At 36.2% G+C, this 26,469-nt stretch overlaps 1 protein-coding gene and 2 non-coding genes across 6 annotated transcripts in view; 2 read left to right on the top strand and 1 right to left on the bottom strand.

Annotated features, from left to right (window-relative positions):
• Positions 1 to 4,697: 4,697 nt before the first annotated feature.
• The window catches only part of Nemf (nuclear export mediator factor), a 47,325-nt gene continuing 25,553 nt past the window's right edge, over positions 4,698 to 26,469 (top strand). The window contains exons 1-17 of one of the 4 annotated variants that reach the window (XM_047540203.1): positions 4,698 to 4,825; positions 5,605 to 5,673; positions 5,807 to 5,909; positions 9,465 to 9,590; positions 13,478 to 13,626; positions 14,563 to 14,630; positions 15,351 to 15,437; positions 17,004 to 17,077; positions 17,808 to 17,878; positions 17,959 to 18,034; positions 18,502 to 18,564; positions 21,584 to 21,661; positions 21,744 to 21,952; positions 22,185 to 22,376; positions 22,736 to 22,799; positions 25,195 to 25,283; positions 26,164 to 26,267. In XM_047540203.1, coding sequence (XP_047396159.1) covers positions 4,767 to 4,825; positions 5,605 to 5,673; positions 5,807 to 5,909; positions 9,465 to 9,590; positions 13,478 to 13,626; positions 14,563 to 14,630; positions 15,351 to 15,437; positions 17,004 to 17,077; positions 17,808 to 17,878; positions 17,959 to 18,034; positions 18,502 to 18,564; positions 21,584 to 21,661; positions 21,744 to 21,952; positions 22,185 to 22,376; positions 22,736 to 22,799; positions 25,195 to 25,283; positions 26,164 to 26,267 — 1,681 coding nt within the window. In that variant the 5' untranslated portion in view covers positions 4,698 to 4,766. Of the gene's footprint in view, positions 4,826 to 5,604; positions 5,674 to 5,806; positions 5,910 to 9,462; positions 9,591 to 13,477; positions 13,627 to 14,562; positions 14,631 to 15,350; positions 15,438 to 17,003; positions 17,078 to 17,807; positions 17,879 to 17,958; positions 18,035 to 18,501; positions 18,565 to 21,583; positions 21,662 to 21,743; positions 21,953 to 22,184; positions 22,377 to 22,735; positions 22,800 to 25,194; positions 25,284 to 26,163; positions 26,268 to 26,469 lie in introns of those variants that run through there. The other 3 variants (XM_047540205.1, XM_047540204.1, XM_047540206.1) reach the window with 3 other exon arrangements.
• Trnaa-agc (transfer RNA alanine (anticodon AGC)) lies at positions 12,986 to 13,058 on the top strand. The gene has a single exon. It is a non-coding gene; the product is annotated as a tRNA-Ala (tRNA).
• On the bottom strand, positions 15,712 to 15,784 carry Trnaa-agc (transfer RNA alanine (anticodon AGC)). The gene has a single exon. It is a non-coding gene; the product is annotated as a tRNA-Ala (tRNA).

Genomic DNA, 26,469 nt, shown 5'->3' with positions numbered 1-26,469 from the left:
ACCCCCCTCCCAAAGATGTTTCTGTACTAACATCTGGAACCTGTAATGTGCTAACCTTACATGATAAAAGTACTTTACAGATGTGGTTAAATTAAGGAATTTGAGGTGGAGAGATTATGTATATGGGCCCCAAGGGTTGGTATAAGAGCAAGGCAGGTAAGTCAGAGTCAGAGAAAGGGATATGGCCTGCAAGCAGAGGTTGGAGTCATAAAGAATCACCAATCAAGGAATATGGACAGCCCTTAGAAGCTGGGAAAGGCCAGCAGAGGGAATACAGCTCTGTTGGCCCATTTGATACTCTGACCTCCAGAACTCTTAAGATAACCAATTTGTGTTGCTTAAGCCTCTACAGTTGTTACAACAGCAATAGGAAAGTAATTTGCAGAGGGAGTCTAACTTAACCTGTACCAGACAAAACTCTGTGAGAGAGGAAAGGAATCATTTTAGTAACTGTCTCCTATAACATTCTTGTACTTAAAAAAAAAAATTAAAATACATTTTTACATCAATTCCTTTATGTGTGTGTGTATATATTGGTCATGCTTTTATTTGAAACTTATAATTGTGTTTACATTGGAATGTTTTTGGTGTTTTTGTGTGTGTGTGTTGTTGTTGTTGTTGTTTGGTGTTTTTGTTGTTGTTTGTTTGTTTTGGTACCAGGAATTGAACCCAGGAGCACTAACCACCAAGTGACATCCCCAGCCCATTTTATTTTTTGTTTTGAGACAGTGTCTCACTAAGTTGCTCAGGGCCTCACTAAATTGCTGAGCTGACTTTGAACTTTCAATCCTCCTGCCTCAGCCTCCCAAGCTGCTGAGATTATAGGAGTATGCCACTGTGCCTGCCCTTTCTTTTTAAAATTTCTTCTCTTCTCTTTCTTTATTCTTTTATTCCTTTGTGTGTGTATGTGTTACGAGGGATCAACAAATACAGGTTCTTGTACATGCTAAGCTATATTAGGGTAGAATGTTTTTGAAATTTACTGCAGAATGCTATGGTTTGGGTGTGCTTTGAATGTGCTCCCCAAATGTTCATGTGTGGGAAGCTTGGTGCCCAATGTGGCAGCCTTAAAGTAGTAGTACTTTTAACAGGTGGGACCTAGTAGAAGTGTTGAGGTCATTGATGGTACCACCTCTTAGAAGGGACTAATATAGTTTTTGCAGGACCCAGTTACTTTAGCTTCTATGAAAGAAAGTTGTTATGAAATGAGCAAGCCCTGAATCTCTGTTGCTTCCTGTCTTGCCATATAACTGCCCTCTCCCTATCCAATGTTCCCCTTCTGTGAGTCTATCTACTATGTTGTGATACAGCCAGAAGACTCTCATCAGCAAACAGATCTTGGACTTTCAACCTCCAAAACTTTGAGGTAAATAAACTTACTTTCTTTATACATTATCTACCCTTTCTGTTGGTATTTTTTAATATCAACAGGAAACAAAGACATTCACCTACTTCAAAGTTTTATGTATTCAGATCTGTTAATCTGATCCTTTTCCTGTTTTTAGTGTTTTGTTTTGAAGGGTCTCACCCATGCCAAGAGCACATAAATATTCACATGAATGTATATGACTCATTTATCTTTTTGAGTCCACAGTTCACTGGTTTTAAAATAACACTTGTTCAAAATCTTACTTTTTGTTCTTCAGTCTAAATTTGTATATTAATATTAGCATTGTTAAAAGAAAAACATTAGACTAATTAAATTTATCATAGAGTAGTTAAGCAAAGAATGATTCATGAATTATGTAGCACTCAGAACTAGAAGAAGTTCAGAGAACTCTGGGATGTGAACAGGGAATATTCACAGACAGAAAAGGAGAGTGAGGTACAGATACAGCTGTGTTTTCCTTATTTGGACATGGACTAATGAGATAGTAGCTGCTAAAGGACTGGAGCTCAGCTACTAGGATTGGCTGAGACAGCTATTTGTTATAAAAATATATTCTTGAACTTTCAGTTTGTTCACATACTAAGTTAGGTTGCATTTGGCTACACAGGGACGCCAAGCTCTGGGCAGACTTCATGGCACTCATCTCTGCAGTCCTTTCTGGAATAAATTATTGCTTTTGGTTTATACCAAAAGGTGTATTCTTTGGATTCTCCCAGGGGAAAAAAAACTCCCTCAATTTTATGGATAATGGAGGCAGTTTCACAACACTGTGGATATTTCAGTAGTTACTGAATTGTACCCTTTAAAATGTGTAAGATCATGAATTATATGTTATGGAACTCACTTCAATTATAAAACATCTGAGATTAGGCAGTGAGTAGAAAGTGAGAATAATAAATGTCTTGTTTTTCATGAAACTGTGTTGGTCTCCAGTGGTCTCTAGTTGATTCTCTAGAGATTAGTGAGCCTCCAAGTGTGGGCCACAGGTTCCTTTCATCTTGGCAGTTAAAAATGCAGATACTCTGAGCCAAAGTTAAGAAATCAGAATCTCTGGGTATAATACCAGGAATTTTTGAATGAACACTTAAGTGTGAGAATCACAGTTTTAGGTGACTATAGCTGATCTATTAATAAGTCCTCCAGATTTTTTGTTGGGTCAAATAGGTAGTCGTTTGAAAATTAGAAGATGTTTGTCTTCTATTAGCTTTTTATCCCCCCACATGTCCTCAAGCATCCTTGGTTCAGAATTTTCTGAGGAAAAGGAAAAAAAAAAAAAAAAAAAGTAGAAAGAATGCAATTTGGCACTAAATAATGAAGTTTTCTTGTGATCTTTACATTTATCTTGATCTACCCTTATAAACAGTCTTGCATATACGTTTCAGTGCCAATTTTTCTCCACAGACATGGAAGTGATAAACAATGAATTGGTCAATTGTCCCATGTAAAATGTAAACAGATATCCTGCATCTGCCTTACTGTCTTGGGTCCTAAGGTGAGAGTTTTGTAATTAGGGCTTCAGTTTTGGGAGGCTTTTTTGGGTAGGGGGATTAAACCCAGGACTTTGTGCTGTGTTAGGCAAGCACTATACCACTGAGCTACATCCCAACCCCAGTTTTTGTTTTTAAAGAAGCACTTGAATGTGCAAATGTTGTCTCTTTTAATACTCTTTCATGGGTACTTTTATTCAAAAAAAACAAAAAACAAAAAAACAAAAAACATTCTTTTGGGAAGGACTTCCGACCAACAAACTTAGTAGTATCTTTTATGTATAATTAGACCCCTCACTTTAACACTTTGGACTGGGGTCATCTCCGTTTTGTCTTTCTTAAATACTCCAAGTGGTTTATTAAAACATTTGAGCTATTCTGTATGGTTCACTGTGCCAAGTGACAAAATAATCTTGTGCCATGTGTACTATTGCCCTTTTGCATCTATAATTCCCTGGTTATTCTGAATCCATACCGCGACCTTTCTGCTTAGAGTCACTTTCCACCGGTAGGGAGTCTAGTTGCTCAGACGCGTGGCCTTGAGGGTCAAGAATCCCTCCAGGTCCGGCCGGTAGTGCAGGCCTGGTCCCAGCTACTCCGGAGGCTGAGGCAGGAGAATCTCATGACCCCAGGAGTTGTGTGCTATGCCAATCAGTGTCGGTACTGAGCTCGACATCAATATGGTGACCGCCTGGGAGCTGGGGGCCTTCAAGTTGCCTAAGGAGGAGAACCAGCGCGGGTCCGAGGTAGAGCAGGTCAAAACACGGTGCTGCTGGGCTCGGTGGCCCACGCCTGTAACCTTGGAACCTCAGACAGTAGGATCCCAAGTTCAAAGTCAGCCTCAGCAACTCGGCGAGGCCCTAAGCAATTAAGGGACACCCTCTCTCAAAATAAAAAAATGCAACGGACTGGGAATGTGTCTCAGTGGTTAAATACCCCTGGGTTCAATAACAAGATAAACAAAAACTCCAGTGCTGATCAGTAGTGGTATTGCGACTGTGAACAGCTACTGCACCCCAACCTAGGCAACATAACGAGACCCGTCTCTTTTGAGTTCTAAATTAAAGTGACCTTTCTTCCCATGTATTTGCCTTAAGACAACCCAAACTTGCCTATTTACATTTTTGCATGACTATTAATTTCACCACAGTCATCCCATTCTCCGCTTTTCCCCCCTGCTAAGTGAGAAATCTTATTTTCATTTTTATCTTACTTCACAACTATCTAGTGAAACACTTGACTATTCAGGGTACCGAAAATTCATGAAACCCCAGCCGTATGCCAGATATTACACCGAGTTTCGGGGATAACGAGACCGGGGTTGGATGGTAATCCTATAGTAATGTGGCAAAATGCTCTTTCGGAAAATAGTAGCCATGAAAATAGGAGCTTCTTTTTGAGGGTTCTCCTCGATCGTGGCGGGCAATCTTAGGACCAATGAAACAGTTCTGCTTCGTTACATTTACAAATTCTACGCGTCCAAGAAATTCAGTGGACAGGGCCATTGCTCTTCCATACTGAGCCCTATCGCCCACCTGGGGAAATTCTCCCGATATGACCAACAGGAGTCACTAAGGAGGTTGGCTTGAGTACCAAAACACAAGGGGACAAGGTAACCAGAGTGGTCCGTTGATGTTCGAGGAAGGGATGCAGATTTATGAGAACAGTTTGGCTCTATTTATTTCCAATTGTTCTGGTGTAACGAAAATCGAGTGGACAGTAATTCAATAGTTAAATTCTTCAGACATACGCAAATGGGTTCGCTTCAATGAATATTGGGTCTTCAGGGCGACCGTAGAGCTCCTTCAAGTGCGCCTGCGCGGAAGAGTAGCGGCGTCGAGTCAGGCTGGCAGTGGAGGAAACTGCGGTAGCGACACTTACACCTCACCATGAAGACGCGCTTTAGCACCATTGACCTCCGCGCCGTATTGGCGGAGCTGAATGCTAGGTACGGTCCTGTAGGTGGCTAGGCTTCTACTAGAACTGCAGGAAGCAGATTAGGGGCCCCACGTTGAAAACGAGACCAGCCTGAGGTGTCCCCTTATTTCCTCCCAGTCTTCTGTGGACCTGGTTAGGCCTGGGTGGGCTAGCGCGTGGCGTCTTCGCTGCCGCCGGCAGAATACCCGGGAGGCCCCAGGGACCGCGGGCCTCTTCCCCCGCCCTCTGTGCCCTGGTTTGTCTCGCCGGGTCTCTTGTCCCGCTGTCGCGGCGCTCTTGTCGGCCTGAGCCACCTGGGTTTGGCAGCAAATGTTTGGTCAAACAGTAGACGCCGGATCGGCCCTGTTCCCTGGTTTCCAGACTGGAGGCCTGGTTTCCTCAACAGCTCTCACGCCAGAGAGAGGTAACATTGCTGTTTCAACCGGCTTTAGCAGATGGGGACTGAGACCTGGATTCCGGTTTTATTATTCAGCCGTGTGACCTTTCTCATACTTCCGGGGGCCTCGTTTGTCTTTTAGCTCTTCTTGTCATAAATTAATTGATTACATTTTACTGTATTTCCCTCCCAAAAGGAGTGAGTTATTTCAAAGACGAAAGGTGTTCCCAAGGCTGATAGACCACTTTGTGCTTAAGTGGTCACGCTTAAGTTTCGGACAGAATGCCTAATGGTCTCCGAACTTGCCTCCCACTTTTTTAGAGCTGTAGACTTCCCCTTTTTCAGCTTTAAACTGTGTGTAGTTTTATGTTTCAAACAGTAGATTTTGTTACATGTTTCTTTTGTCTTTGCAGCCTGCTAGGAATGAGAGTAAACAATGTTTATGATGTGGATAATAAGACATACCTTATTCGTCTTCAAAAGTAAGAACATTTTATAGATTTGTTTTCTCTTTGTTAATTATGAGATTATTGATTTTCTTATCCATGTTTAAAATCTTTTATAGAGTAAACTTTGGCAAATTCCCTTAAAAAATGACTTTTTTTCCTTCTATAGACCAGACTTTAAAGCAACACTTTTACTTGAATCTGGCATACGGATTCACACAACAGAATTTGAGTGGCCAAAGAATATGATGCCATCTAGTTTTGCCATGAAGGTAAATTTTAAGTTATACTGGAAGCTAAATTTTAAGCCCTTGATCACTGAAAATTGAGTTTTTAAGCTGTTTGGGTTTTCTATGTTGTTATGAATAAAACGCAGATAAGGGTAGAAGGAATAGTTGATAGGTGGTGGGATGAACAAAGTAGGTGTTTATTGACTTCTCCCGTTGTCTTCCAGGTCTTTTTTCGGTTCCCACACTCAAGTTGCAGTTCAGCCTTTATCCCAACCTTAACTGTAGTCCACTTCCCTCCCTCAAAACAATTCTCTATTAGACAAACATTAATTTTTTAAAGCATCATTTTCATTAGTCATCTCAACTGATATGATTCTCTAATTTCTGAATTCATATTCTGTAACCTAGCATTGTTGACTTTCCATGATTTGCCCCTCCTCCCCATTTTTCCCCCAGTCTTATCACCTAGAGTTCAACTTTGTGAACTGTATTCTTCTCCCTGTTCTGTATTTTGCTAGAATATTTAATGATGTTAATAACGTTACCAAGTCATTTTATCTTGTTATTTTTCACCTCTCTCTTTGCTTTTGTTTTTAATATTAAATTGAGATTTTTACATCTGTGGGCATGTGACCTTTTTGTATATGTGGGGAGAAGATGGGGAGCATTTTGGTTGAACCCTTGCACATGCTATGCAAGCACTGAGCTACATGCTTGCCCTTTTATTTTATTTTGGAACAGGGAGGGTCTTAACAAGTTGCCCAGACAGACCTGGAACTTGTGATCCTCCTGCCTAAGTTTCCTGAGTAACTGGGATTACAAGCATGCACCACCATGCCTGACATGTTATTGATACAACTATATGTTAAAAATTCATGTGATACTGAAAACTGACTTTTGAGTTAGATATACCTAACTTTTGAATTAATGAATTTGCCACTAAATAATTTTGTAACCAGGAAAACTTATTTAACCTTTTAGAACTTAGTTTCTTTAATGTAAAATGTGGTTAGTAACTCCCTCATAGAGTTATTGAGGAGAACTAATTAAAGTAACATGTAAAGTATCTAACACAATGCTTGACACATATTAAGAGTTCTATATGTTTAGAGTTCTATGTATGTTAATTTCCTTCTCCCCTGTTCTTTAGAAATTTGTTATGGCATTGTAGTATTTCAGTAGAGACTTTTTAGAGAAGAACTTTATCTCAGCAACTTAGAATCTGTTTTTGATTCAAACTTAGGTTTTTCCCATTTCATAAGAGCTGTTGCGAAGTTATTAAATTATTGAAGTTTATTTATTTTTTGGGAGGAGTACTGCTGGGGATGGAACCCCAGGACCAGCTACATCCTCAGCCCTTTTTATTTTATATTTTATTTTCGAGACAGTGTTTCACTAAGTTGCTGGCCTATAACTTTTAATCCTCCTGACAGCCTCCAAGTCTCCAGAATTAAAGGCATGTGTCAGCAGGCCCAATTATTGACATTTAGTTTACTTAATACTAACCCGAAGTAGTTCTTTCTTGGGTTGTCCTTGATAAATGACACTTTGAATTTTTTTTTTTTTCCCTGAGCACCAGGAAGAAAATTGAATCCAGAAGCACTCTACTTTTTTTTTTTTAATAATTTTTTTAGTTGTCAATGGATCTTTTATTTATTTATTTTTTATTTATACGGGTTGCTGAGTATTGAACCCATACTTTCCACATACCAGGCAAGCACTCTACCACTGAGCTACAACTCCAGTCCCAGAAGCACTCTACTTCTGAGCTACATCCCCAGCCCTTTGTATTTTTCATTTTGAAACAGAATCTCACTAAGTTGCCTCAGACTGGCCTCAAACTTGAGATCCTTCTTCCTCAGCCTCCCAGGTCCAAGTTGCTGGGATGCTGGGATTGTAGGCATGTACCAACCTCAACTGACACTTTGAATTTATATAGTACTTTTTTTTTTGATACCTGGGATTGAACTCAGGGGCACTCAACCACTGAGCCGCATCCCCAGCCCTATTTTGTATTTTATTTGGAGACAGGGTCTCACTCTGTGCTTAGTGAGCCTTGCTTTGCTGTGACTGGCTTTGAACTCATGATACTCCTGTCTCAGCCTCCTGAATTGCTGGGATTACAGGTGCATGCCTTGCCTGGCTTGTATAGTACTTTTAAAAATAGAAACATTTATATATATTTAAGTTGGTTAACAAGTCAGTGGAATATCAAGAACTAACATTATGATTTCAGTTTTACAGATGAGTTAATAGGATAGCTATTAGAGAGGTGATAGTAGATCATATGAACATTTCCAGATCAGGCCACATCCATAAGACCCAGTCACTCTGAAAAGAACAACAAAACTTTCTTAGAATTCTGAATCTGGTGTGTTTGTCATTAAATGTGTAGAAAGATTCCCTCCAATGGAGCAGACAGCGTTAAGCACTTTATAAATAAATAGCTGTTAACTGTTGTTTGGCATAGGCAGAGTCAGGGCTAGTATGTGATAAATCACAGTGATTGTTCCTGGTTTTTAAATTTGGAGTTGCCAACTACTGTGAGAAAATTGTTCTCACTGTGCTGTTGTAGGAAGAGAAAACAAGCTTTGTGCCTGCCTGTAATTCCAGCAGTTTGGAAGACTGAGACAATTTAGTGAGATCCCATCTCAAAACAAAGAATAAAAAGGCCAGGGATGTGACTCAGTGGTAAATTGCCCTTGGGTTCAATCCCCAGTACTACAAAAAAAAAAAAAAAAAATAGACCAAGCTGTATGGATGTATTATATATCAGTCTGTGCTTACCATGATCAAAAATATCTTTTTCTTTCCATGGTTTGAATTGCTGTCCTTTCTAGGATGACTTTTTATTTTAACCTTGTCTGTCTTTTTCTTTCTTTTCTTTTGACTATATCTTGCTAATTTTATTTCAGATGTTAATAAGAAAAAAAAGCTATGACTAGGAATATAAGAAATGGCATTTGATAAAGAATAGGAATTATTACATTTAGATATGAAATAGAGTAATCAAAAGTTGAATAGAAGGTAAATGGATGTAAGTAGGGGGATTAAATTTTGGCATACCATAAACTCATCAGCTAGAGTTTATATTTGAAGTGGAAGATCAGTGGAAAAAATTTGGAAAACAGTGAAGCACACAAAAGGAAATTTGGATTCTTACAGATTGGCATAGGAAAAGACTTTAAAAAAAATGAAGAGGTTGGGAATCTAGCTCAGTGGTAGAGTAATCTGCTTAGAGTCAGAGGCCCTGGGTTTGATGCGCAGCACCACACACACACAGTTATGTCTTTGAGTGAAATCATCAAGGTATCTATTAAGCAGTGGTATAAAGGAACAAAGAATGTTTTGCTATAGGTCTGTCATTTTTTAAAAACTGAATATGACATGCTATTTCAGAATTAGCAATCAGTTGTCTAGAATTTTTTCCTTTAATTATCATCAACAAGCTTTTGTTTTACAACTACACTGTTTTACTACCATTTAAATATTATTCCTAATGGTAATGAAAAGAAAAAGGTTTTTAATAAACCAGTACCAAATGATTAGGAATTTACTTTTACTACATGAATGCCTTTTTTTCCTCTTTCTTGCTAGTGCCGAAAACATTTGAAAAGTCGGAGGTTAGTCAGTGCAAAACAGCTTGGTGTGGATAGAATTGTAGATTTTCAGTTTGGAAGTGATGAAGCTGCTTATCATTTAATCATTGAACTTTATGATAGGGTAAGTAAAATATGAGGGATGGGGTAAAAGAATAGAATCAATATTCTGTTCATTTTGGGGGGGGTCTACCTTTTATTCAATGTTTGAGGTATTCATTATGTTCTACCCAATATTATTTTCACTGATGGTTTTGAGTTTTCTTAGCTCCATATTGTTTCCAACACTTGGCATTCTCTGTCTCTTAATTCAACAAAACTCTTTAAAAGGGCATTTTATGATGGTTACATGATGAAAAAATTAATTGTCCTTGGAAAAAATACCCATCATATAATCATCATAAGGTGCCCATCATAATTATATGTAAGTATTCTTTCCATAGCACACATTTGTGTAGTCATTATTAGTAGTAGTATTTAAAATCTAAATAATCTTTTTTATTAGAAATAGTTTTAGAGAAAAGTTGTAAACACAAAAAGTTCCTGTTATCCTTCGCCTAGTTTCTGTGAATGTTAACATCTTACAGAACATTTGTCACAACTAAAAACTTAACATTGGTACATAATTTTGTTTCTTCATTCTCATAGTTTTTCTGTTCTAGGATACCCAGTTGTATTTAGGGCTTTTCCATTTGAAGGCTCTGAGCAGTAGGCATGCATACTATCTAGGTTCCAAAAGTCAAATTAGTGATGGGTTTGGAGTAGATATTAAGGGTTTATATGAAAGAATGTGCTTGGGATTTTTCCATAGTCACTGTGCTACCTGTGAGAGATATGTTCGTCTGATGCTTAGAATAGATCATGATGGCTGGGGTTGTTGCTCAGTGGTAGAGTGCTTGCCTGACTTGTGTATGAGGCACTGGGTTCCATCCTCAGAACCACATAAAAATAAATAAATAAAATAAAGGTATTGTAACCATCTACAACTAAAAAAATTTTTTTAGAAAAAGAATAGATCAGTAAGATTGTTCTTTACTTTCTGTATATAAGCATTTGATCTTTGAGATTTTGTGCCTAGAGTTTTTCTTTTCTTTCTTTCTTTTTTTTGGTACCAGGAATTGAACCCAGGGACACTTAACCATTGAACCACATCCCTAGTCCTTTTTATTTTGAAACAGGGTCTCCCTAAATTGCTTAGGGTCTTGCTGAATTGCTGAGACTGACCTTGAACTTGCAATCCTCCTGCATCAGCCTCAATCCCCAGAGTTGCTGGAATTACAGGTGTATACTACCATGCCTGAAATGCCTGGAGTTTTGATGTGTGGTACATCTAGAGTTGGTCAGACTTTGAGGAAAGCTTATTGCTACTCACATGCATTTACGAAAGCAGATTTAGGCCAGGTGCAGTGGCACATGCCTGTAGTCCTAGCAGTTTGGGAGGCCGAGACCGGAGGATTCCAAGTTTAAAGCTAACCTCAGCAACTTAGTAAGACCCTGTCTCAAAATGAAAAATCAAAAGAACTGGGAGTAGCTCAGTGGTTAAGCACCTGGGGTTCAATTCACAGTGTCAAAAAAATTTAAAAAGTAGGTTTATTAAGTTAGCAGCAGGAAAGACTCTGGGAAACGTAAGATCAGAAAGTGACTTATTAAGTACATTAGAATCAAGTGCAGTATTTTCCAAACTATGTTTCTCAGATATTATATCCCATAAGATAATAGGTACGTCTAGAAAAATGGGTTCCATAGTCGTGAAAGTTTGAGGAACCCTGAGAATAAAGTAAGATTAATTTTTTTTCACTCTAGTGCTTATTAGTTAGTCCCTTTAATATGGTAATGTGATAGGTTACATTTCTTACAGAAGGAAATGTTAAGTAGATTCCAAAACTTACTTGATCACAGAATTGTTTTTAACAGAAGGTAAGAAACCCATTTTATAAAGTACTTTTAGGAAACTTTGGATTAAGGAAAACCCTTTCAGGGAAGTAATCTTCCTTATTGGAATCTTCTAGATGTTCCTGATAACTGTACAATTTGATCAGCAAAATCAAATTTTGACTACCTTTTATGTTCCAGGCTCTGTGGCCTTTTATTCTTTAAATCATGTCTTAACCAGACACCATCTGAATTTCTTTTTTTTTTTTTTTTTTTTTTTGTGGTGCTGGGGATATTGTACCCAGGGCCTTGTGCTTGCACTGAATTTCTTTATAAGCCCTTAACTTTCCTTTTCCAGTTAACTTTTTCTTTTTTTGGTACTGTGAATTGAACCCAGGGGTGCCTAACCACTGAGCAACATCTCCACCCCTTTTTTCTATTTTATTTAGAGACAGGGTCTCTCTAAGTTGCTTAGAGTCTCACCAAGTTGTTAAGGCTGGCTTTGAACTTGCAATCCTCCTGCCTCAGCCTCCCTAGCCACTGGGCTTACAGGCATGTGGCACTGCCCCCAGTTGCAGTTAATTTTATATTCTTTAATTTAAAATTAATGTTTAAAAATTTAAATGTATCTTCACTCTCTAATAAATTTGTAAGGTTGTATTTTGGGGGCAGTTTTCTTTTTAGGTCCCCCCCTTTTAATTGAAAAGATTATATTGTAATATTCATTCTAATATAGTAATTTTCATTCTAAATCTTCATTAGTTTGTTTGGTTTTTGTTTTCGTCTGTGCTAGGGATTGAACCCAGGGCCTCGTGCATGCTAGGATGCTGGTAGGCAAGTGTTCTACCACTGTCCCCAGCCCTAATAATTTCATGTTTTCCTCCCGGGGTGCTCTACCACTGAGCCACATCTCAGGCCCTTTTTCATTTTTTATTTTGAGACAGGTTTTCACTAAATTGCTCAGGGTGTCAGCCTCCTGAGTTGCTAGGATTCCAGGTGTGTACTACCATGTCCCACTATGATTTCATTTTTGAAATTAAGTCTTTAATTGTAAATCTTTAGTAAATAATTTCATTTTACCAACATGTACCTTCTCCTTCCACAGAATTTTTTTTGGTGTCTTGCTGACTTTTTCTTTTGGTGGTGCTAGGGACTGAATTCTGGGCCTTGTACAGACTAGGCAAGTGTTGTGTCACTGAACTATGTTTCCAGCCCATGTCTTGCTTTTTTTCTTTCCATATTTAAATGTTTTCCTTTTTTTTAACATAGCCTTCATAAGGTAATAACATTTTACTATTGTTATATTGATCTATCATAATGGATTTAACAATTTCCCAGATTTTTTACATTTAGACGGGTTCTTCTTCATTGTTGTCTTTTTTTTTTTTTTTTTTTTTTTTTTGGTTTTGTTTTGTTTGAGTTTGTTGAGTTAATTCATTAGGCCACATAACGATTTTTTAAAAATATTTTTAGTTGCAGATGGACATAATATCTTTATTTTATTTATTTTTATGTGGTGCTGAGGATCAAACCCAGTGCCTTATGTGTGTGAGGCAAGCACTCCACAGTTGAGCCACAGTCACAGTCCATTACGATTGTTATTAAAAGACAAATTGCAGGCAAAAGTATAGTAGAAGCCCTGGGACTGGGGATATAGCTCAGTTGGTAGAGCGCTTGCCTAGCATGCACAAGGCCCTGGGTTCAATCCCCAGCACCACCAAAAAAAAAAAAAAAAAAAAAAAAGCATAGTAGCCCTTTGCTTGGCTTCTAAAATAATATGTTTTGCTTTTTTTAATAAGCCAGTGTTTATATTCTGGCTCATGCAAATATAAACAAGAGCTCAGCTAGTATAGTTATCAAGGTGTTAATAAATGACTGTGCTTGTGTTAGCAATTTCTGTGGTAGCATCAGACAATGGATTTGATGTTGCTCTAGATATTGTTTCAAACTTGAGTCTTTAGAATTTGTTTCACAGTCTGCTGGGCAGGTTCAAGGAGGATTGTTGAGATGTGACTTTGGTGCATTTTGTTTTGTAACTTCTATAACCTCAGGTTGTTAAGAGACTACCTCCTTTTCAATTTTTAAGAAGTTTCATGACTATTTTGAAAAATCATTAAGTCGTATTTTACTCTGTTGCAGGGGAACATTGTTCTTACAGATTATGAGTACCTAATTTTAAATATTCTAAGGTTTCGAACTGATGAGGCAGATGATGTTAAATTTGCTGTTCGTGAACGCTATCCAGTTGATCATGCTAGAGCTGCTGAACCTTTGCTTACTTTGGAAAGGTAACATCTTTTGTTTTAAACTCATTTTGTATTGTATTAAGAGGTAAAAATAGGTTATATATAAGAATATGAAAAACTGTCAAAATTTTATTTTGTTTACTTTCTTAACTAAATTCAGGCTACTTGAACTACATAAATGTGTATATAAGCAATTAAACCTTATTTGGCGTAACAAATACATGTCTGTTTAAACTAAGTTTTGGGTTACTTCAGATGTTTATGATTTCTTGGTAGAGAGAGGGGACAACTTAGTTGTTCTGTGAGAAGAGAGACAGATATCCTGGGCAGAATGCAAAAAGAGATAGAAATTTTGGATTACTTAGGAAAAAGGGAAATATGGTAGTATAAAGTGATTATAGTTGTACTTTTCTGGCCTGAAGGCTTTTACTGACAAATAGTCTACAGTAGTGGTTCTAAAAGTTTAGCAAGCATCAGAGTCACCTGCAAGGCTTGTTATAACATAGATTGTCCTGTTTTGCTAATTCATACTAAGGCCCAGGAATCTGCATTTCTAACAGGTTCTCAGGTAATGCTGATACTGCTGATCTGGGAACCACATTGAACCACAGGATCCTTAAAAGTTCTTATTAAATGCTTAATTAGATAAAGCCATTTTAGACATTAAGATACGGTGTGATGATTTACAAAAAACATTTAACATATAAAAATGTCTCTTTCATGACGCTTATGAATGGGCAAATTGATGATAAGAAATGTGACTTAGTTGATTTCTCTTAGAAATGTCTCAGGCTGCTGATCATTTTAAAACACTTTTATGACCCATTTCTTCACCTATAAGAGAACTAATTTCTATTGTTTGCAGAGTATTATAAAGATTAGGTCAGTTGAATAAGACGAAAGTAGTATGAATGTGAACACGACTAGAAGATTTTTTAAATGTAAGATAGTAAGAGGTGTATCAATTTTGTTTCACAGATTGACTGAAGTAATAGCCAGTGCACCTAAAGGAGAACTACTGAAGAGAATTCTTAACCCATTACTTCGTGAGTAATGGAATGTTTGTAAGATAATGTGGTTTTCAGGACTCTATAATCTTTTATGGTTCTGGTTGAAAGTTTGAACAAGGAGTTTAAAATGATATTTTAAAAAATTATCTTTTAGTAATGATCTGTTTTATTGTTAGAGATTTTATTTTTTCTTTCCAGTATTGGGAGTTGAACCCAGGGGTGCTTTATCACTGAGCTACATCCCCAGTCCTTTCTTTTTTTCTTTTTTTTTTCTCTTTCTTTTTTTTGAGATAGGGTGTTGCTAAGTTGCTGAGGGTATCACTAAGTTGCTGAGGCTGGCATTGAACTTGCAACTCTCCTGCCTCAGCTTCCTGAGTCACTGGAATTACAATTGTGTGCCACCATTCCCAACTGTTGCCCAATTTTTAAAGGGGACTTTAAACCAGATTTAGATGCTAAACCAACCTTGCATTCTAGTGATAATCCCTCTGGTCATAGTTTGTAACCTTTTTTATATGTGGTTGAATACTATTTTTATTTCTATAACTTAACCTGATTTCTCTAAGCTTATTATAATTTTAAATTTAAGTACTTTAATTGTTATTTTGAATCATACTTCAAAAATAAGTAAACTTACTATTATTTTCACTGGCTGCTTTAATTGCATAGATCATTCTTATTTGGATATAAATTTGTGCTACGTTTTTATTTAATTTTATAGGAAAATAGTAAAAATAGTTCTATCTGCTTTTATAGCCTATGGGCCAGCTCTCATTGAGCACTGTCTTATAGAAAATGGATTCTCTGGCAATGTCAAAGTAGATGAAAAACTTGAAAGTAAAGGTATGTCTGCATGGTATAAGTTTTGAAGTTTTGTACATTTTCATTTGTTTCCTTTTTTTTCCCTCCTCCCCCAGTACTGGGAATTGAACCCAGGGTCTTGCACATACTAGGCAAGCACCTTACCACTTAGCTACACCCCTAAACCCCATTTGTTTCCTTTTTAAAAACTGAAAATTGGGGCTGAGGGTATAGCTGATTGGTAGAGCACTTGCCTAGCATGTCAGTCCTCAGCACTGCAAAAAAAGAAAACTGAAGATTATTTCTTTTCTTTTTTTGGTGGTGCTGGGGATTGAACCCAGGGCTTTGTGCTTGCTAGGCAAGCGCTCTACCAACTGAGCTATATCCCCAGCCCCTTGGAGATTATTTCTGATAAAGTAATAAATGAATAGGTAATTCTAGACTTAAAAACTTTGACTTATGAATATCATATGCATGTGGGGATTCCTGTCCTACTCCACTATGCAGCTTTATCCATAGTAATATGCAGTTCAATCTCATGCTCTTTTTTTTTTCCCTGATACTGGGGTTTGAGCCCAGAAATCTTTACTAATGAGTTACATCCCCATCCCTTTATTTTTTATTTTGAGACATTTTAGCCAAGTTGCCTGGGCCGACCTTGAGCATGATGTCCTTCTGCCTCAGTCTTCCGGGTAATTTGGATTATAAGTGTGCATTGCTCCTGGCCAGTTCAATCTTTTGACCTGCCTTGAAAACTTTTCACTTTAGAATATTTTCTCTTTATATCCCTTAAGTTTTGGGATTGGCTCAGCTTAGGACAGTTAGAGTCTGAAGGAGATGAATTTATTAGCCTTCTAACCTAGAACATACAATGCTTCTAGAAATAGCATTATTCAAATATTTGGATTTATGTAGTTCTATGCTGTGACTGTGTGATCAAACTAGGCTTTTGTAACTACTTAGGGAACCTAATTTAACTGCCATATTAGGAAAATAAAATAGAGGAAATATAAGGAAAATGGAAGATTTTGCATTTAACAAAATTTAACCTGTAGCTTATCTTATGTAATATTTTTTTCTTGTGCAATATTTAAAAAATTATTCTTGGTGTTTATATTATGGGGTTGTATATCATTTCTTAAGGTTTAGGAATAATTTGTGTTTAAAAAAATGCAAATTGATTATTTAAGTTTCTGAAATACACTAAATCAGCATATTCCCCCCCTCCAAAATGATAATAGGAGGTATTTTTGTTTTGTTTTGTTTTTTTAATAAAATGAATCTGATACTCATCTGGAACAGAAGCATGTGAAAACATAGGAAAGCTCTAAAATAGTGATTTATTACTCTTAATATCTGTATAACCTTTTCACAACTTAAAGTATATTATGAAGCCTTAGTAATTTAAACAGTAACTTTTTGGAGGAGGCATAGCCAGAATAAAGAATCTAGATACAGGCTCAAATATATATAGGAATTTAGTTTGAATAAAATGCCTTTCAGATCATGAAGGGAAAGATGAATTAAATATTTTTCTGCTTTTCTACATAGTTGTTAAAAATGGTTGACACTTGATTGGCACTCCTTTTTCTTTTTTTATCCTATTAGATGTTGAAAAAGTACTCATTTGTCTGCAAAAGGCAGAAGAATATATGAAAACAACATCCAATTTCAATGGAAAGGTAACACCATGTACTCTAATTGTATATTGGAGTGGTTACATTTATTTTGATTTTCCAGAAATTAAATGTTCATTAAAGGATCAATATATGTACATTTTATTGTTCTAGTATTTAAAAAATGATATTTGTGATATACTTATTCCAGGGTAAGATTTTTCTCCCCCCTGGTTGTTGTTTGTTTTGGGTGCTGGGAATTGAACAACCCAAGACCCTCACATGTGCTAAGTACATGCTATATCGCCGTTCCACTGAGCTATACTTCCAGTCCCAGGGTAGTTTTTAAAATTGGTTTGGGTTTGTAATTTTCGTTCTGCTCCTTTTTTAGAAAGTACTATGTCAAGTCAGTATTAGCACTCCAGAAAAGTTGAATTTGTAAACAGTTGGGGTTTTGTTTTGTTTTTTTGTTTTGTGGTGCTGGGAATTGAACCCAGAGCCTTACTCATGCCACATAAGCACTCTACCACTGAGCCACATCTCCAGCTCCTATAAATAGTTTTGAATTGATTTTCAATAGAGAAGCACATTTTAATTTGCTAAACTTTTTAAAAATTTGATGATTAACATCCCTGTAATAGTTAAACAGGTTTAAAATTACCTCATACCTTATAAGTATTTTTCTTCTCTAATCAAAGTGTATCTTTGCTTACAAAAATCAATAAAAATGTTAGTCATGGAAAGAAAATCTTTACTAATGATGAATAGAAATAACTTTACTATTGGATTTTTGTAGGGATATATCATTCAGAAAAGAGAAATAAAACCAAGCCTGGAAGTAGATAAACCAGTTGAAGACATACTCACGTAAGCATGTAGGCATGGGTCAATTTGCTTTGGATTTTCATTCATGTTCTTGAATGTGATATAATAAATATGTTTTACAGGTATGAGGAATTTCATCCTTTCTTGTTTTCTCAACATTCACAATGTCCATATATAGAATTTGAATCATTTGACAAGGTGGGTTTTCTAGTTCTGTTTTTTGACCAGAAAAAAACTTATCACTTTACATTATTTCACAAATACTTTTCTGAAAAAGTATTCCTCAGAAATACTGAAATGATATGAAGTGTTAATATCAGCTTGCTTTGACTGAGAATTGAATATGTTCTTGTCATTATGAAATGCTGAAATGATATGAGATCTTAATATCAGTTTGCTTTGGTTGAGAATTGAATATATTCTTTTGCTATGAATCTGGGTATTAAAGATCAATGGAGTCACATATACAGCTACTGAAAACAATTGTTGCCACTTTATTTAAAGGGGAAGGACCAAAGACTTGAATTTCATTTGATTCTTGATACTATTAAGCTCTTTAATACATTAACTGGAAATGTGGTCAAGTTCTTTGAGAAGTTCTGTGTATGCATTTGAAGTAGAGACCATGCTGTTTTTACAGCTAGTGTGTTTGTTTCTTTACTAAGGCCGTGGATGAATTTTATTCGAAGATAGAAGGTCAAAAAATTGATTTAAAAGCTTTACAACAGGTATGGTATTATTAAAAATATTCATATTAAATCAGTAGTCTCTGAGTGATTTGATGGGTAGGTGATACTTTCATTTAGCAACGAATAGCCTTTCAGAAGTAGTGTGTGAAATAGTATAGAAATTTCCTGATCTCTTGGTTTCTGATTAAGGACCAGGAGAGGTCTCATTGTTGAAAAGTATATTCCCATGATTTCATCCATTTGTCAGATACTCTCTTTAAAGGGAAATAAAGTGGGAAGGTAAGACTGTCACTTATGCCCTCATATGATTTCTTGTATTAAGGTAACCTAAAACTTCTCAAATTTTGCATTTATGAGAATACCATTCTAGGGAGATTTTAAATGGGCCAGAGAGGTGAAGATTGTTCTCTGTACAAATACGTTTATTTGTTTATCATATTTTTTTGTTTTGTTTTGGTGCTGGGGATTGAACCCAGGGCCTCCTGCATGCTGAGCACATAATCTACGACTAAGCTACAACCATCCCCTCCTATTTATCATAGACTCTGCCCCCCCTTTTTTTTTTTTTAAACTAGGCTTTAATAAAACGAGGTCTTTTTTTTCTTTCCTTTCTGTACTGGGTGCTCTACCATTAAGCTATATCCCCATCCCTTTTTATTTTATTTTTTTAATTTTGAGACAGGGTCTTGCTAAGTTGCTAAGGCTGACCACAAACTTAGGATCCTTTTGCCTCAGCTTCTGACGTAGCTGGGATTATAGGTGTGTGCCATCAAACCCAGCTAAAGCTAAATTTTTAGTTTTCTGTGTGTTGTGACTCCATGAGGAGGATTTAATATGCAGTATTTTTCCAACACATTTTACCATGTTTTTTATTTTTAAATTTTTAGTTGTAGATGGACACAATACCTTTATTTTACGTATTTTTATGTAGTGCTGATGATTGAACCCAGTGCCTTACATGTGCCAGGCAAGCCCTCTACCACTGAGCTACAACCCCATCCCCATTTGACCATATTTTTAGAATATGTGCTGCAGAACGTTTCATAAATTGGTAATAGTCATTCTTGATTTAGAAGAGACTTGATTTTTTTAAAAAATGCAAGTCTTAAAATGTATGTGCAAAAATTTCAGGTTATGCCAATCCTGTACCCTCTTCCCTTTTAATTTCAAAAAATTAGTTAATAGTACAATTTCAAAGCAGGTGGTAAAATGAATTACACAGTTACTACATGGTTATAGTACTTTGGCTAATGAACAGATGCATAACAGTAACACTGATACCCATGTTTTTGTGTGTGTCAAAATTCAGAATGAAAAAAAAATTTTTTTGTACTGGGAATTGAACCCGGGGATGCTTTACCACTGAGCTACATCCACAGCCCTTTTTATTTTTCATTTTGAGAAAGTGTCTTAAGTTACTTAGGGCCTTGTTGAGTTGCTGAGAATGGCCTCAAACTTGTGATCTTCCTGCCTCAGCCTTCAAGTGAGTGGATTATAGACAGGTGCCACTGTGCCTGGATTCAGATTAAAAATTAAAAGTACAGATTGAGCATCCCTAATCTGAAAACCTGAAATGCTCTAAAATCTGAAACTTTTTGAGCATCTTTGGTTCTCAGAAGTTTCAGATTTTCAGATTTTCAGGTTAAGGCTATACAGCTGATGAAATCTATGCAAATATTCAAAAATCCAGAAAACTCATCTGAAATACTTCTGGTCCCAAGCATTAATTTATTTTGGCAATCTTTGTGTGTTCTTTTAATAGTATTCTTGTAAATCTTTTTACTATTTCATCCCACATTTTAGTATTCATTAATTTTTGGTGCTGTTACTATTGTTAGAAAATTTTACCCCAAATCAACCTTGAAATGTAAATTAGATGTGATAAAATGCTATATAAAAGATCAAATAACCACCATAAAACTTTGTATTACTTATTTAGGATGAAAGTGCTTCGTAAAATATTGGCAATAATGTTGAGAAAATGTAAAGTATCAATAAAATAAAAAGGTGTTTGGTAATTTCTGCTCTTTAAGAATTTATTCTTAGCAACAATAGGTGTTGGCGAGGATGTGGGGAAAAGGTTCACTCATATATTGCTAGTGGGGCTGCAAATTAGTGCAGCCACTCTGGAAAGCAGTGTGGAGATTCCTTGGAACACTTGGAATGGAACCACCATTTGACCCAGCTATCCCACTCCTTGGCCTATACCCAAAGGACTTAAAATTAGCACACTACAGAGATACAGCCACAACAATGTTCATAACTACTCCATTCACAATAGCCAGACTGTGGAACCAACCTAGATGCCCTTCAATGGATGAATGGATAAAGAAACTGTGGTGTGTGTGTGTGTGTGTGTGTGTGTGTGTGTGTGTATACATGGATGGATGAAATGGATGAAATTGGAGAATATCATGCTAAGTGAGATAAGCCAATCTCAAAAAAACTAAAGGACGAACGATCTTGCTAAGAAGATGATGACATTATGATGACACATAATGGGGGGTTGGAGGGGGCAAGAATGGAGGAAGGAGGGACTGTATAGAGGGAAAAGAGGGGTGGGAGGGGTGGGGGGAAGAAAAAAAAAACAGAATGAATCAAAAACTATTACCCTAGGTAAATGTATGATTACACAAATGGTATGCCTCTACTTCATGTACAGAGAAACAAGATGTATCCCATTTGTTTACAGTAAAAATGAATTTTTTAAAAAAAGGAATTTATTCTGTCAGACTTTATTTTTATGCTATAGGAAAAGAATGTTTTGAATGCTTTTTGAATAATGCCAAGGGAAGTAGGGGCATATCTTACAATTTAATATGATCTTTATTCAGAACACCTTCCTTGTTTAGGGCAAGAGGTAGATGAGGAGAAGGAGAGAAGTAATTTGGGAGCATGGAACATTTTCTGGTGGGAGAATGATCAGGGGCAGGGGGAACTTGAGCTAGCATTAAGGGTGCAGAGGTGGGGCAAGAAATGTGAATTTTAGGAGTTGAGAGAAACAGCGATAAAGTAGAAGAAATCTAATTTTTTAAGAAGTGTGTTTTGTCACCAAAAGGAAAAGCAAGCACTGAAGAAATTAGATAATGTCCGAAAGGATCACGAAAACAGATTAGAAGCTCTTCAACAGGCTCAGGTATGTTTAGCTTTTTCATGTTTTTTCACAAATGATAACCTCAACTGGCATTATAGTACATGCGTTTGGTTTGTTTTTTAAGGAAATAGACAAACTGAAAGGAGAACTCATAGAAATGAACCTACAGATAGTTGACAGAGCCATTCAGGTAGTTCGAAGTGCTTTAGCCAACCAGATAGATTGGACAGAAATCGGGGTAATTGTGAAAGAAGCCCAAGCTCAAGGAGACCCTGTTGCAAGTGCAATCAAAGAATTAAAACTACAAACAAATCATGTTACAATGCTGCTAAGGTAAGTTTGATTCTTAATTAAGTGATCAGTGCTTATCTTTATTTTGTTATTTTAAATGTTCATTGTATTTGTTTAAATTTTTTCCTTTATATTTAGAAATTTATTCTCAGAGAAAATTAATTTACACTAAGTGATGAAACTTAAGCCATTTATGATTTCATTGAGGAAAAAACTGAAAATAAAAAAGTGATGTCATTGACATTAGTGAAATACTATTGAATATTTTTAATAGAAATCCATACTTATTATCAGAGGAGGAAGATGACGATGTTGATGGTGATGTCAGTGTTGAGAAAAATGAAACTGAACCACCCAAAGGAAAAAAGAAAAAGCAAAAGAACAAACAGCTACAGAAGCCTCAGAAAAATAAGCCATTGCTTGTTGATGTTGATCTCAGCTTGTCAGCATACGCCAATGCCAAAAAGTAAGTCATTTGAACACAAGTTTTAGGTAACATATTATCTCTAATAAGTCAGATAAGGGTATTAAGAATGTTAAGAACATTTGTTTTGGTGAAAATACTCTCCACCCTCCACCCCCCAGTATTAATACTTTATTTTAGTATAAAGATGGGAAACTGGAAGATACACTGTACTAAAATTTTCTTGATTCCCCTTCACATTGTGGGAACCCTCTCCCCCCTGAAAATGCCTTTTAAAAAATTTAATGTGGCGCATTATACAGCTTTGTTCTGTATGATTAGATAACCTGTAAAATTTTAGAAATAAGTAGAAAACTAAAGAATAAAGATTTTACTTAAAATTTAGAGGTATGTTTTTCTAGGTACTATGATCACAAGAGATATGCTGCCAAGAAAACACAAAAGACTGTTGAAGCTGCTGAGAAGGTACTTAATATTAGAGTGAATGTGAACTTTTTTGTCTGCTTTAATGGTCTTAATTATTTCTTCTATATAAATGAGTTTTGGTTTTGTTCGTTTGTATATTTGTTTTTGTTTTTGGTACTGGGGATTGAACTCAGGAACACTTAACCACTGAACCACATCCCCAACCCTTTTTAATTTTATTTAGAGACAGGGTCTTGCTGAATTACTTAGGGCCTTGCTAAGTTGCTGAGGCTGGCTTTGAACTCACAAACCTCCTGCCTCAGCCTCTCAAGCCACCGGGATTATAGGTGTGTGCCCCCACATCCAGTTAAATGAGATTTTAAAAAGATTTTTTTTTGTAGTTGTAGATGGACAGAATGGCTTTATTTTATTTGTTATTTTTATGTGGTACTAAGGATTGAACGCAGTGCTTCACACATGCTAGGCAACCCCTCTGCCACTGAGCTATAACCCCAGCCCTAAATGAGATTTTTTAATTCAGAAATATCTTTTAAATTTAATTGTGTATTTCCAGTATTTATTTTTTTCCCAAACCTCTTCCTCTCCCATTCTTCTCCACTTCAGCAAATAGCACTTTCATTCTTCTCTGCTCAGATGTTGGAGAGGTCCTGAACTTTTTGCTCATAAATCATACCCAATCTATCAGCAGATCTTTTTGGTTTTTACTTTGAAGTATTAACCAGAACATAGTCACTTATTATTTTCATGGGCCATCCCTTTATTATCTGTGTTCATATGGACTATTAACAGTAGTCTCTTAACTGGACCTGTCTCTCCTACCTTTTCCCCACTACAGCCTTTTTCTACATAGCAGTCATGGTGATGCTTTTAAATCACAAGTGAAGTCCATTCTCTCCTTTGCTTAAATCTTCTAGTTCTTAACCATTTTTATACAACTCAGAACCCTTCTCCTGGCCTCAGGGGCCTGTGTGATCTGCTTTCTTCTGACCTCTTCACCTGCATGCTTCCTCTTAAACATTCATTCTGGCTATATTGTAATCTTAGCTATTCCTAAAACCATGGTGAATTGCTGACCTCCCAGGGCCTTTGCATTTGCTACTCTACCTGGAATGCTCTTTTTTTTTTTCATGGTTTAATCACTTCATTCATTCACTTACCTCCTTAAATTGAGACTTTACCAGAGAAGACTTTGTTGACCATTAAAATTAGTACAACCCTGAACTCTCCTTTGTTAATTTTCTTCTTAAAAAACATCTTCCCAACTGATATGTGTCTGTTGGAATATTTATGTTTTTCCTCTAGAATATAGGTTGCATAAAAGTAGAATTCCCCGCCCCCCACCCCAGTACTGGATATTGAACCCAGGAGCACTCTGCATCCACCCTCACCCTCTTTTTTTTTTTTTTTTTTTAAGACAGGTCTCACTAAGTTGTGCAGGCTGCCCTTGAACTGCACCCTGTGTAAAATAGACTCTTTGTGTCTTTTATTGATTGCTGCATCCTAATCCCTGGAATACTGCCCGGAACAGAACAGTCATTTTAATGTATGTTATCTACTGCTCTGACCTCATTTCTTGATATTTTGTCCTGTGATCACTACTTGCCAATCTTTTCTTTCTCTTGATAGATCTCCTCTTCCTATTCTTAGTATGATAAATTCATTGATCCTTTAAATGCCATTTCCTCAGAGATACCTTCTTTGATCAAAATCTAGTTTAAATTGTGTTCCCTTGTTATACTTTGATAGCATTCTTAAAAGCACTTACCTTATGTTTATTGGAATGAGTACTGGTTTTATAGTTGCCTTTTTTCCTAGATCCCAGGGGGTGCGGGAGTAGGCTTTGTCCCCATCTTGTTCACTATTGTATCCACTTAGAACCAATGTGATAGGCACTTGGAATCTAGTAAGTGAACAAGGTAGTTCTTTATTTGTATGTCTTGAGCTAATATTTACATGTTAAAGCTTGGACTTAAATTATTTTAATATTTAAGGCAAAAATTGTTTGTTCTTCATTACTTTTGAATATGTTTATGTTAGTGTGTAAAAATTTTTCAGTCATTGGTAGGTAAAATGTGTGAATTACTATAATCATATTGCATTTTTTTGATACTTAATAAAAATGTGCATGTTTATGAAAAAAAAAAAACTATTTCGTGGCTGATGTGGGGCATGCTTGTAATCACAATAACTCAGGCTGTGGTAGGAGGCTGAGGCAGAAGGATTGTAAGTTCAAGACCAGCCTGGGCAACTTAGAGAGACCCTGTCTCAAAAAAAAAAGTGGCTGAGGATGTAGCTCAGTGGTAGAGTGTCCTTGGGCTTGGGTTCAGTCCTCAGTACTACAAAAACAAATCTATTTCTGGTCCCATTGTTACCTTGGTGTATTTAAATACATTCTAAATAAATTATTTTAAAAGTTTTTTTCCCCTATAAATAGGCATTCAAATCAGCAGAAAAGAAAACAAAGCAAACATTAAAGGAAGTTCAAACAGTCACCTCTATTCAGAAAGCAAGAAAAGTATATTGGTAAGTGTTCTCCCTTTTTAAAACTTAGTTTGTTTTATCAGCATTATACATGTACACTGTTTAGAAGATCCAGCAGTTCTATAAAGTTTATTACAAAACCAGTAGCTCTGCAATTCTTCACCTTATTCCCATTGCCTTCTCTTTTCTTTCATTTCTCTTTGTAATGTGCTTATATTAATGCTTACTTTTTTCTGTTTTACAGTCTTATTATTGACTTCTAACTGTGGAAGACAAGAATATCATTTATTTCTTACTCGTGCTCTGTTACATTCACACAGTTGTAGCATAATTTTGTTAAGACTGATATTCAGCTTTAACATTTGACTACTTAAACTGTAGTACTGGGAAGGGCTGGGGTTGTGACTCAGTGGTAGTTGGCCTGGCATGTGTGGGGCACTGGGTTCAATTCTTAGCACTGCACATAAATAAATAAAATAAAGGTCCATCAATAACTAAAATATATATTGAGGATAGAGCAGGAATATAATTTGCATTTTTACCAGTGGTCCAAGCCTATTCAGTGCCCCACTGAAAGAAAACTAAACCTAAGGACCATTTGATATCTAATACTTTGGGTTTGTGTAATTCATTGTTAAAAGTTATCCTTGACTTTTTAAGAAGGCTATCTTTAAAGAGTAAGGAGATAACTTTTTTTAAACATAGAATTTCTTCTAAGAATGCCTTAAGAATATCTTATGTTTCAAAAATTTAGTGAAATTCAACTTGATACTTTAAAAATAATTAAATCATCATGATGTCTTAACCTACATAGTCAGAATTGTTTTGTTTTTTGTTTTTGTTTGTTTTGTGAAAAGGGTGTGAATATAGGCAGCTATGAAGAAAAAAATACTAACTTTATTTTTTTTTTTCCATTTGGTAGGTTTGAGAAATTTTTGTGGTTCATTAGCTCAGAAAACTATCTAATTATAGGTGGACGAGATCAGCAACAGAATGAAATAATTGTGAAAAGATACTTAACACCAGGTAGGTAAGATTAAAATTCTAAAAAAATTCTCTCTTAAATGACTGGATCAGGCACTTGTACTCTTTTATTTGACAGAATTAATAAGTAGAAAGATTTGATACTTTATAGTTCTTTTTTGAAGATGTGCTTTGCCACTTAATTCTCATTTTAAGTGGATATTCCTGAAGTACTGCTGAGCTAATCTGTGGTGTTGGATTTTTG

The sequence above is a fragment of the Sciurus carolinensis genome, chromosome 2 (assembly GCF_902686445.1).
Source record: "Sciurus carolinensis chromosome 2, mSciCar1.2, whole genome shotgun sequence".
NCBI lineage: Eukaryota > Metazoa > Chordata > Mammalia > Rodentia > Sciuridae > Sciurus > Sciurus carolinensis.
This window is presented reverse-complemented; position numbering and strand designations above follow the sequence as displayed.